This window comes from Chelonus insularis, unplaced genomic scaffold (assembly GCF_013357705.1).
Source record: "Chelonus insularis isolate UGA/USDA-ARS -01 unplaced genomic scaffold, ASM1335770v1 contig_11_pilon, whole genome shotgun sequence".
In the NCBI taxonomy this organism is placed as follows: Eukaryota; Metazoa; Arthropoda; class Insecta; order Hymenoptera; family Braconidae; genus Chelonus; species Chelonus insularis.
Window position 1 is genome coordinate 245,406 of NW_023276361.1, and position 11,301 is coordinate 256,706.

General features: G+C 37.0%; 2 protein-coding genes across 3 annotated transcripts; both read right to left on the reverse strand.

Moving 5' to 3' along the window:
• Positions 1-938: 938 nt before the first annotated feature.
• LOC118065426 (uncharacterized) lies at positions 939-4,289 on the reverse strand. Its single transcript, XM_035080699.1, has 3 exons — positions 3,419-4,289; positions 2,583-3,365; positions 939-2,506 (listed from the first exon to the last, which is right to left on the reverse strand). Exons 1-3 carry the CDS (start codon positions 4,287-4,289, stop codon positions 939-941), a joined length of 3,222 nt encoding a protein of 1,073 aa, XP_034936590.1.
• Positions 4,290-4,643: 354 nt separating this feature from the next.
• Positions 4,644-10,726, reverse strand: LOC118065334 (uncharacterized). 2 transcript variants are annotated; one of them, XM_035080543.1, is made up of 2 exons: positions 9,002-10,726; positions 4,644-8,895 (listed from the first exon to the last, which is right to left on the reverse strand). In XM_035080543.1, exons 1-2 carry the CDS (start codon positions 10,438-10,440, stop codon positions 5,133-5,135), a joined length of 5,202 nt encoding a protein of 1,733 aa, XP_034936434.1. In that variant the 5' UTR covers positions 10,441-10,726; the 3' UTR covers positions 4,644-5,132. The 2 variants fall into 2 exon arrangements, with proteins under 2 accessions (XP_034936434.1, XP_034936425.1); XM_035080534.1 differs by having other exon boundaries at positions 8,972-10,726.
• Positions 10,727-11,301: the final 575 nt, after the last annotated feature.

Here is an 11,301-nt window from a genome sequence, read left to right on the forward strand (position 1 = left end):
ATATAAAAGATATAAAACCAATTTGATATTCTTGTAACAGTTCAGAGGTAACACGCTCGACTACGGAAACGTAGGTTTTATGGTTAAGCCTATCAATGTTTTTTTTTATTTAATTAATTGTAATAATGAATTTTTTTAGGACGAATTTCATACGCAATCACACTAAAGGAGAGTAAAAATGATGTACGACCGAAGCAATTTTTTTGTAACAAATAACGATGTTCATAAGGAAAAAAAAGAGAATTTAATTATGCATGATGATAATGAGTCAAAGGCTTCGATAATGATATTTATGATGTTAATAATATATATTTAATATTTAATAATTAAATAATTAAAAAATAATATTTAATAATATAACAAAATTTTTTCAAAGAATATTAGGACTGCCCGAAAGGCCTGGAACTTGGTACCTGAAGAGAGTTTTTTAAAAAATTTTCTTGGGCAATAAAACCTCTATTGTCCCAGCAGCCTTAATCTCACAAACAGTTGTAGGGACTTTTCGAAGTCCTATCTATCACAGTAGATAGAAATGAGACAAATAACAAAATAATCTTCCCTCTGTGTTATGTAGGGCAAGCCCACCCCACTTAAGACTTCAAATATTACTTTACCTTCCATTCCAGTAAATAGAACGATAGCTCAGGGGTAAATTCTCTGTCTACGAATCTTTTGGTGACTGGTTCAAATCTCAGCAGTTACTTTTTTTTTTTATTCATTAATTAAATAAAATTTATTACATTTTTTTTATAGCAATACTAGTGCCCTTTTTTTATCTGGGTAATGGATAAAAATCCCAAATTTTTAAAATTATTTTTTACTTAGTTTTAATAACAACAATTGACAACTCATAAATATATGACCGAAAGACATGGTGAAATATCTACATAAGGCTTGTACTAAGTAATATCAGAATCTAAAAATATAGTATATATATTTTATAGTTTTTCGACAAATTTTTCAGGATTTCCCGACAGGTCTTCATGGACGAAAAATTCTCCAGGAATTCGTAATGTAGTACCAAACAGCAGCTCGGCTGGTGAAGCTTTTAAATCCTCTTTGTATACAGTTCGTAAACCAAGTAATACTGATGGGAGTACATCTACCCATGGAATGTTTGGATGACACATCAAAGCAATTTTTAGTGTACGATGCCACCTTTCAACTAAACCGTTAGAGGCTGGATGATAAGGTGTTGTACGAATTCTTTTGGCACTGACAGTATTTAATAAAGCATTAAATAAGGCACTCTCAAATTGTGAACCTTGGTCAGGGGTAATTGTTAAAGGAGTACCAAATAGACAGACCCAGTTGTTGAAGAAGGCATCGGCGACCGTTTGAGCAGTTACATCCTTGAGCGGAATGGCCATTGGAAATCTCGAGAATCGATCGATGATTGTCAAACAATACTGGTATCCTCTCACTTCCGGTAAATGAATTATATCGATATGAATATGATTGAACCGGTTGTCTGGTACATCTATTTTATTAGGAATTAATTTATTGTGTCTATGAACTTTGGCACGTTGACATGAAACACATTCTCTTGACCACTGTATAGCATCAGAACGAATTTCTGGCCAAATGAACTTTTCTTTTAATTGTTTACAGGTAGTTCTACCACTGGGATGAGCAAGACCGTAAACTACATCAAATGCCTGACGACGAAGTGAAGCTGGAATATAAGATCGAACCACACCAGTCGAAGCGTCACAATATACATCCTTATCTTCTATGACTAGCTTTTGCAGTCTTAAAGACATTTTATCATTGAGAATCTGTGTTAATTCTTCATCCATCTTTTGTTCTTCACTTATTCTAGCTGCACTAAGTACTGTTGGCATTCCAATTGCGAAAATTCTTGAAAAAGCATCTGCTATTGTATTATCATTACCTTTAATGTGAATTATTTCTGTTGAGAATTGAGATATAAAATCAAGATGGCGAAGTTGTCTAGGTAAGGCTTTATCAGATCTTTGTTTAAAAGCGAAAGTCAATGGTTTGTGATCTGTTTTGATGACAAATGGACGACTTTCAAGAATGTGTTGAAAATGTTTAATTGCAGCATAAATCGCTAAAAGTTCCCTATCATAGGTACTGTAGTTTTGTTCTGACTTAGACAGTTTTCTTGAAAAAAAACCAATGGGTTTCCATTCATTATCTTCTAGTTGTTCTAATGATGCACATATTGCTGCGTCTGAAGCATCTGTAGTAAGTGACAAAGGAGCGTCTAGTGATATATAAGCAGAAAGAGTAACTTTCACTAAACTGTCTTTACTTTCTTCAAAAGCTTTTGTCGCTTTTTCTGACCACTCAATGATTGTCTTGTCATTTTTCAATGATTTCTTTAAATATTCAGTTAAAGGTACCTGTTTCTCTGCTAACCTCGGAATGCAACACCGATAATAGTTTATCATTCCGACGAAACGACGAAGTTCTGATACTGTTTTAGGCTTTGGATAATTCTTGATCGCTTCAACTCGTTTTTGAGGAGGTTTGTATCCATCTTTAGAACACGTAATCCAAATCTCGAAAAATTGAATCAAGAAATCTTTGGCAAGTTTGCGCTGCGTTTTTTAAACCAAATGGCATGAATACATACTCGAATAAATCAAATGGGGTTATGATTGCAGTCTTTTCTATATCTTCTTTGTTCATTGGTATTTGATTATAGGCGCGAGCCAAATCCAGCGTTAAAAAGATTGTTTTATTATGAAGTTTTTCAAATAGACTCTGAATAAGTGGTAGAGAATATTGATCTGGAACCGTTTGTGCGTTCAATCTTCTGAAGTCACCACACGTTCTCCATTCTCCCTCACTTTTTGCTTGTCCAATAGTTGTGATGTAATGACAAACCGTGGATTTTGTTATAGTATCTGGATTTCTTCTAGGTTGTGTAATCTCAACAAATTCTTTGAATAGAGCGTGAAAGATTGTCTGACCTGAAACTGTGGAGATACCAGAAACTTCAGGTTGACTCAACATACCCTGTGCTGAAATAGTTGTTTTTGAATCCACTAGTTTTTTGTTTTTTAGATCCACCATTAATTCATAATACACTAGAAAGTCTGCACCAATTATAGGAGCTACTACATCTGCAATTAGGAAGTACCATTTAAAAGCACGACGCAATCCCAAATCGAGCTCAACTATTTTGTTGCCATATGACGGAATTTGTGAATCATTAACTGCAAATAATTTTAAATTTGTAGATTCTTTTAGCTTGCTACCTGGAAATAATCTTCGCGGTAATACAGATACTACAGAACCAGAATCAATTAAGTAATTTATTTTAGTTTTTCTATCTTGGATATGCAGCCTAAGTTCTTTTTGAGGCATTGGTTGTGCACTGTCAATCTCTGCCTCTAAAGTTGACATATGACTTAGTTTTCCTGTTTTGTTTTTGACAGGAATTTACCCATCAATGGACAACCAAACACGCACCTAGTTGCTGCTTCTCCAAATTTCTTATGATAATAACAGGGTTCAACTATTCCTGGTGTTTTGGAACGAGAACGAGATCTTGATCGTTGGTTGACCATCTTCTCTACCGTATCTAATCTTGCTTTAATCTCATTTGTAAATGAAAGAATTAAATCCTCCAATTTGCTGATACGTTTGTCTATTAAGTCTTCTGACGTTTTTGACTTGGCATTTGCAGCCATAACATAACCATCATTTTGACTTTTCTGATCCATGATATTGTCAGCTACTCGAGCTAAAGTCGCAAGATCAGCATTATCAGTTACCGTTAATAGTTCTCGTACATGTTGTGGTAGCTTGTTTCTCCACATCGAAGAAAGATACTCATCATCAAGACGAGGAGCAAGCTCTCTCATTTTTAATAGTAGTTGAGTTGGTTTAAGTTGCCCCAATTGGAGATCATTTATTAGAGTCTGCATTTGTTTTTCTTTAGACTGCGTGAGACGTTTAATTAGATGTTCCTTTAGGTATTCATACTTATTCTCTTCAGGTGGATTTCTGAGAATGTCCGTAGCCAACTCTATTGTTTCTGAGTCGAATGTTCCCACTACAGCATCATATTTCGCTACATCACTTCTGATTCCTTTGGACCTAAATATGGATTCAACCTGCATAAACCATAAATCGGGTTTATTTTTCCAGAAAGCAGGTAATTTGGCTACAATTACGTGTCTGTCCACATCAACAGCTGTTTCTTCTTCTTCAAATGCTTCCTTTACTCCCAGATTTAATTTTTTTGCTTTACCTTTAGCTTTGGTTGTTGGAGCTTCTTTTGAAGCACAAGGAGTCTCGTCCTCTTTTACCATTGTACCTGATTTTCTTGGTTAACAAAAAAAATTTCTTTGAAAATTGAGGTTAGGTCTCTTAATCCACTTGGATCACGTCGGGGTCACCAATTTTTAGCCTTGTTCAGAGGGAAGAAGGATTCTTAGAATAAGAACGATTATTAAAACAATTTAGTTTATTTATTTATAAAATTTAAATTATTATTTTCTTTATGTAATTAAACAAATATATTTCACTTCCACACGTGTAGCTGTCTAGCATCGATACCCTCGTCTTTCTTCTTTTGGCCGCTGCTTACTCCTGGCGCCTTACTCGCCTGCTTCAGGGCTGTACTTGAAATCTTCAAATTTGGCGCCCGAATTCTCGGAACCGCCTTATTTTATTGGAAAAAAAGGAAGAGATACAAAGGTAGGGGCAATCACGAGTCCAAGCTCAGCCCAGATAACCAACCATGTTACAAAGAATACTTACATCCTAAAAACAGACTATTGCTACTTAGAACTATACAGTGTATGGTCTATACTAAATTTCCTGGCGCGATTTACAAAAGCTTTGTACTTATTTTAACCATTTTATCACAGTACAGCAATATCCTTAACTTGGTCTTAACATTAAGTTTTAGCTTTAATTAGATTTAATTTTTCTTTAACACCTTCTATAACAATTTTTCCAATATTATATAACATTTTTTATATATGATTGAACCAGAAACAAAACAAAAACTGAAAATAAAAATAAACGACAAACAAATATACATTTTTCTTTTTTTCCTTTTTAACTTATTCAATGTAACACCTATAACTGTATAGACACTTTTGCTTCCTGTTTCTACAGATTACCTTAAAAAATAGACCTCTTTATCTTTAAATACTTAACTCAATACTGTTCAGAAACCTGGCCACCGCAAAGATGACTCCTCGGTCCATACTATGTAACATAGATTCAATGCAGTACGGAGGAAAGGATTTTTGTTTCCTTAAATCTTTGCAAAACAATGCTCGTATATCCTCGTACTTACTACACTGAAAGAAAACATGGTTTGCTGTTTCCTCGGCTTCGCCACATTCACAAATAGCAGATCGAATGATATTAAATCTAGCAAGACTTTCTTTAAGACTAGAGTGATTGCATCTAAGTCTATTAATGGAGACCAGAGGTTTCCTAGCTAAATTGAACTTACCGAACCATGGGAGTGCGCTCTCTGAATAGTAATTCTCGTGGTAGAATCTTCCTTTATTTAACCCTTCACATTTACACCAGTTAACAAAGTCATTATGCATTTTTCCCTTCCAAAAGGCTTTGAAGTCGGAGCTTGGGAGCAGAATCTGGGAGTCGCGACCCTTCATAACGCTATCTTTCGCAGCTGAGTCCACTTTTTCATTATAAGAAATCCCTACATGTGCAGGAATCCAGAAAAACTTTACTACCCTACCAGTTACCTGTAGACTGTACACTAAATGTTTAATTTCACCGATCAGCACGTTCAATTTACCCGCGGATCTAATGGAGGCCAACGCCTTCAGGACACTTAAAGAATCCGAAAATATAACCAGTTTATTTAAATCCGTGTTAGCAAATTTTTTCAAGGCTGCAATTATCGCCATGGCCTCAGCAGAGAAAATTGAAGCGTACTTAACCGTTCTGTTCAGGCTCACACTGCTTGTGGCGACTTCTAAGTAGGCGAACCCTACAAATTCTTTACCTATCGTCTTTGAACCATCTGTAAAAATTACTACGGCATCACGAAACTCTTCACGGAATAAATTCCAAAAAGATCTTTCAACACTTAGAGGCTTGGACTTATGAATTTCCTGAATTTCTTTTCCTTCTTCCCAATGTACCTTGGCTGGAACGAACATCGATTGAAATGGAAACTTAAAGCAGTTAGGGCGTGAATCACTAGAGATCAGATGACTTATTGGTTCTATTTCCTGAAAACAACGTACTAACCCTGGAGTTTCAGTACTAAAGACCATGGTAGGACACTCTCTGAGTTCGGATATTTCACTGAGGATAGCAATAACTTTATGGTTTGAGTTTGAGAAACAACGAGTTAGAAAATTATGAGTCATATACCTAAATCTAAACTCCAAAGGTGGTTCTTTAGACTCAGCAGCTATCACATTCAGCGGAGTTGAGTTTCTATACCCCATTGCTAACCTCAACGCTTTGTTTTGGATTCTATCTAATACTTTCAGAAGGGATTTCTTGAGCGACACAAACAGAAATGCACCATATTCAATTCTGGACCTAACTAGGCTTTTATACACCTTAATCAACGTTGGAGGATCAGCCCCAGTCCATGTCAACCTTAAATAGTTTATAATTGCCATAGGATTAATGCACTTTGACCTAATAGCTTGGACTTGGTGATCCCATTTTAGCGAGCTGTGAAACAGAATGCCCAGAAATTTAATTACTTGCTGAGACCAAATTCTTTCTCTATTTATTTTTATACACCAAGACTTAGTCGCGATTTTAGGATCGGAGCTAAAAACAATCAACTGGCACTTTTCTGGAGCCAACTCAAGTCCACTGTCATTTAAAAAAGGAATAATCTTATGTACCGACTCCGATACAGCTTTTAACACTTTTTTTGGATCTTTATCAACTGCATAAATACATACATCATCTGCAAATTGAAGAATTTTGCAATCCTCCACAATCCAAGACTCTAAAGACATCATGTAAACTGAGTACAAAACTGGGCTCAGTACGCTACCCTGAGGTAACCCTCTGAAGACTTTTCTATGACAGTCTATTGTGTCGTATTTGACTGATATTACCCTCTCCGACACTAAGTTATGCACAAATTTCAAAATTAATTTAGGCCATCCTACACTAATTAGTCTACTAAGTAACACATCTCCGAGCACATTATCATATGCGCTTCGAATGTCCAAAAAAAGAGCACCAACACACTGCTTCTTGTCAAAAGCTCTCAAAATCTCCGCGTTCAGTATAGCTAAATTATCCAAACATGATTTACTTCTTCGAAATCCAAACTGCGTTTCAGGGAACTTATTATGAAATTCCAACCACCATGATATTCTAAGATTCAGAATTTTTTCCAAGATTTTTAACAAGCAAGGTGCCAACGATATTGGCCGAACAGCGTTCCCTTGACTCTTAGGAATGAAGAAAATTGAATACTGGCGCCATTCGTTTGGGAAGATTCCCGAAGCAAAAATTGAGTTGTATAACTCCAAGAGGGCCCCTCTGACTTCTTTAGGAAACGATTGAATCAACAAATAATCGATCCCGTCCAACCCCGGGCTAGATTTAGTCCTCGAATTCTCAATTGCGACCTCTAATTCTTCCACCGTGATAGGCAAATCCAGAAATACATCCCCTTCCACATTTTCTAACATCGGATCCCCTCTTGCTACCCAGGATGGGCATAGAGAGTCTATCCCAACCTTCACCCTCTCCACTACCTCTTCACTAAACTCGTTCGAGCAATGCGACGAATTCCAACCTTTTTTCAAAGCTTTCAGCTTCTTCCATATGTACGACGGACTTGTAAACTTATTGATACTATTTAAGAAGGACCGGAAGTAGTCCTTTTTTATCTTTCTGATCCCCGACTTAGCCCTAGCCTCTGCCTGTTTATATTTTAAGAAATTTTCCTCCGAAGGATATTCTTTTAAACGAAGAAAGGCAGCAACTCGTAATCTTACCAACTTATCACATTCGCTATTCCAGAAAATTGCAGCTTTTCTACGCTCTTTCTCCTTATGAACTCTGCTCCCTGTATTTAGATTCCTACTACCACCCCTTCCCGGTGTAGCCACATTCACACAGTCCTCTATAATTGCTGTAAACGTCGTATATTTGACCTGAATCTCGAGATCCTCGTTTTGGACAACTGACCTAATTTCATTACTCCGAAATTCGAGTTCCCTGACCAACCGCCCCCAATCAGTTTTACTATTGTAAAGCCTTTTTGGAGCATGATTGCTTCCTTTTTTCTCAACTACCTTGTCAAAGTCAATAAATATTGGGAAGTGGTCACTGCCCCACGTATCCCTACTAACCTTCCACTCAAACAGCGACAACAACCCACAACTTGCGAACGATAGATCTAGAGCGGATTCTGTTCGATATTGACGCGAATAAAAGGTCTTGACTGCCCCATTCAGCAACCCAACCTCCGACTCCTCGATAGCTTCAAATAATTTTGTACCTTCTATAGAGTTCGCATCACTTCCCCATACCTGGTGATGAGCATTGAAATCCCCTGTGACCAGGAAGTTTCCACTGAATTGGTTCAAAAAGCGCACCCACTGGTCCTTCGTCATATTTCGATCCGGAGGCCTGTAACATGAGACTACTAGAAAAGGCCCTTCACACGTAAATAATTCTATAGCACACAGCTCAATGTTATTGTTACAATTATACAAACCATGTTTTCTCTTATATTTAATATTGTTTCTCACCAGAATAGCAACTCCACCCCCAGGGCGCCCTACCCTGTCTCTACGCACCACATCAAATCCCTTGACCGAGATTGAGTCATCATCCGTTAACCAGGTCTCCGAGAGTAACATCACATCAAAATTGGAAGCTCTATATTGTAATTCAGGTAACTTTCTCTTAATGCTGCAGCAATTCCATTGACAAAATCTGAAAGTATTCGCTTTATTCGCCATTGTTTGATAAAAAATGCAACTCAATTGTTCTCATCACTCTAGAGATCAACCTGTCCACGTCTGGGATCTTGAATACTAACTCCTTAAGTCGCCTGAACAACCTGTCACTACAGTCTCCATCTTCTTTTTTCTTAAGTTCGTGTAAAAAACTGCAAATCTCGCTGTTCAGCTCTGTTGGAATTCCTTCACCTTGGAGATTACTTTGTCTTGAGTCTTGTTTACCATCAGCCTTTGGTCTTTCAATATTACCACTAACCGCCTGTCTATACGATCCATCTCTTCTAATGTTATGCACCAGGAACCTATTCTCATTTCCCAGGACTGGAAAGTTCAAAGAGTCCACCGAAGGCCTCAGGTTTTCTTGAGCATTAAAATGTCTTTTGAAATACAAATCCCTTGCTGTTGGGAATGACACATTCTTTTCTGCAATGATGCGACTGATCTCATAAAGTTCCCGAAGTTTCGGGCACTTACTGTCCAAGGAAAAATGTGAACCTTTACAGTTGATGCATTTAAGCATGCAGCCATTTTCTTCATCATGCTTGTTATTACCGCACCTGAGACACTTCTCCTCCTCCTTGCAAAACTTTATTGAGTGACCAACCTTGCCACACCTGTAACACTTCCTGACTGCTGGGATGAATGGACTTAAACCAATTCTCGTTTTCCAAAAGTAAACTGCGTTCGGTATTTCTTTAATGCGCATCGTTACCTGCACTGAAGTGGTGTCCTCCCATGTAACGTTACCCCTTTCTTTGACTCTTCTTTTCAAACGAACTGATTCTACAACATTTAAGCCTGGGTTGCCATTATTGAGTTCTGTGGTAATTAATTCTGGCTCAAAATCTATAGGAATGTCTTTAATCACACCTTTCCTGAAAACTTTCCAGAAGGGAACAAAAGCGTTGTAGCCCCATTCTTGCAAAAACTTATTCCTCAACATTTGGTTGGCAGCATCTCGAGAATGAAAAGTAACTTCCCAGACCCGCTTAGAAATGGGAGCAAGTTGGTCATATTTAATTCCTGCTCTAAACAATATTCGAGCCACTTCCAAAGCCAATATAGGTTTATCATTTACTTCTAAATTATTTCTTTGTTTACTAAGTTGTACAACAAAAGGGCTTTTATCAGACTTTTCGTACTGAAACGTTTTTTCTATTCTTGTTTTCGACTGTTCAAACTGCTTTTTGTTTGTCAATATATCCCTTCCCTTATTGTTGTTGAGGTTATATCCTCGAATGTTTACCTTCTCAGTACTCTTATTTTTTGTACGACTGGCCACTTCAATAGAACTTTGACTAGTTTCGCCACTATTACTCTTATCATTTATCACTTCTTGGCCGATCTCAATGTCACTCTCCATTTCTGAACCTTCCATATTTGCACTTAAACTTTGCTCGTCACCTTTATGAGACAAGGGACTTCTGCTCTTACTTCTCGTTCGATGTTTTTTAAATTCCTCCTCCTTCCTCTCATCACTCTTTCTTTTATTTTTATATTTTCTTGTCTCTTTAGCCATTCCTGACTCAACTAATAAACTTTCATAGCACAGATCTTGATACTCCGCATGTAACTCCTCATAGGTTATATCATTTTCAACTGCTTCTCCGCCATCACATGGCCTCCCCCCGTCACACCCACTGTCCTCCGACAGTTTTAGTCTTTACTCCGTTTCCACTGATTCAAAGTGAAGTCCACAAAACCAACAAAAAAAAATATATCAGTCACTCGAAAATTCACTTACAAGGCTTGGAAATTCAGAGAGCTCAATAAAACACGTGCTTCTCGTTTCAAGTCCAAACAGGAACTCCCTCGGAACCGCCACAAGATGCCGGGTTGGCGTGCCATCTTACGGTCATTTTTATAAATGCTGACTACATTTCTTAGCTCCCATAAGGACTGAACTTCTATACTGGTCTCTCTTCTCTGCCAAAAGATTTCTACAATGATGTCTACAAGATGTCTACAAAATGTCTGAAAAGCTGCCTAGAAAATGTCCAAAAAGATAATCATCCCAAATCGTAGTTTTCTAATTTCTTCGTAATTATCCAATTTTGTCATCTGAAATAATTTTTTTAATGCTTAGAAATATTGCAAGAATTGCGCTAGACAACATTTCAGAACTGAAATTACATGGGAAATAAATAATTCACGATTTTTTTTTTGTAACCTTATAACGGCCATCTTGGAATTTAAGCGCGGCAAGTCAATTCATAATTTTTTCATTATTCTTTCTAATTTTTTTAATAAAAATATTCAGTATATACAAAAAATTGTTGTTTACGTCAGTCCGGCATTAATTCCTCTGTAATTTGGTACCTAATTTTATAGAAATAATAGTAAATTGGCGAAGAAATTAGAAATATCCCGATCCCATGTA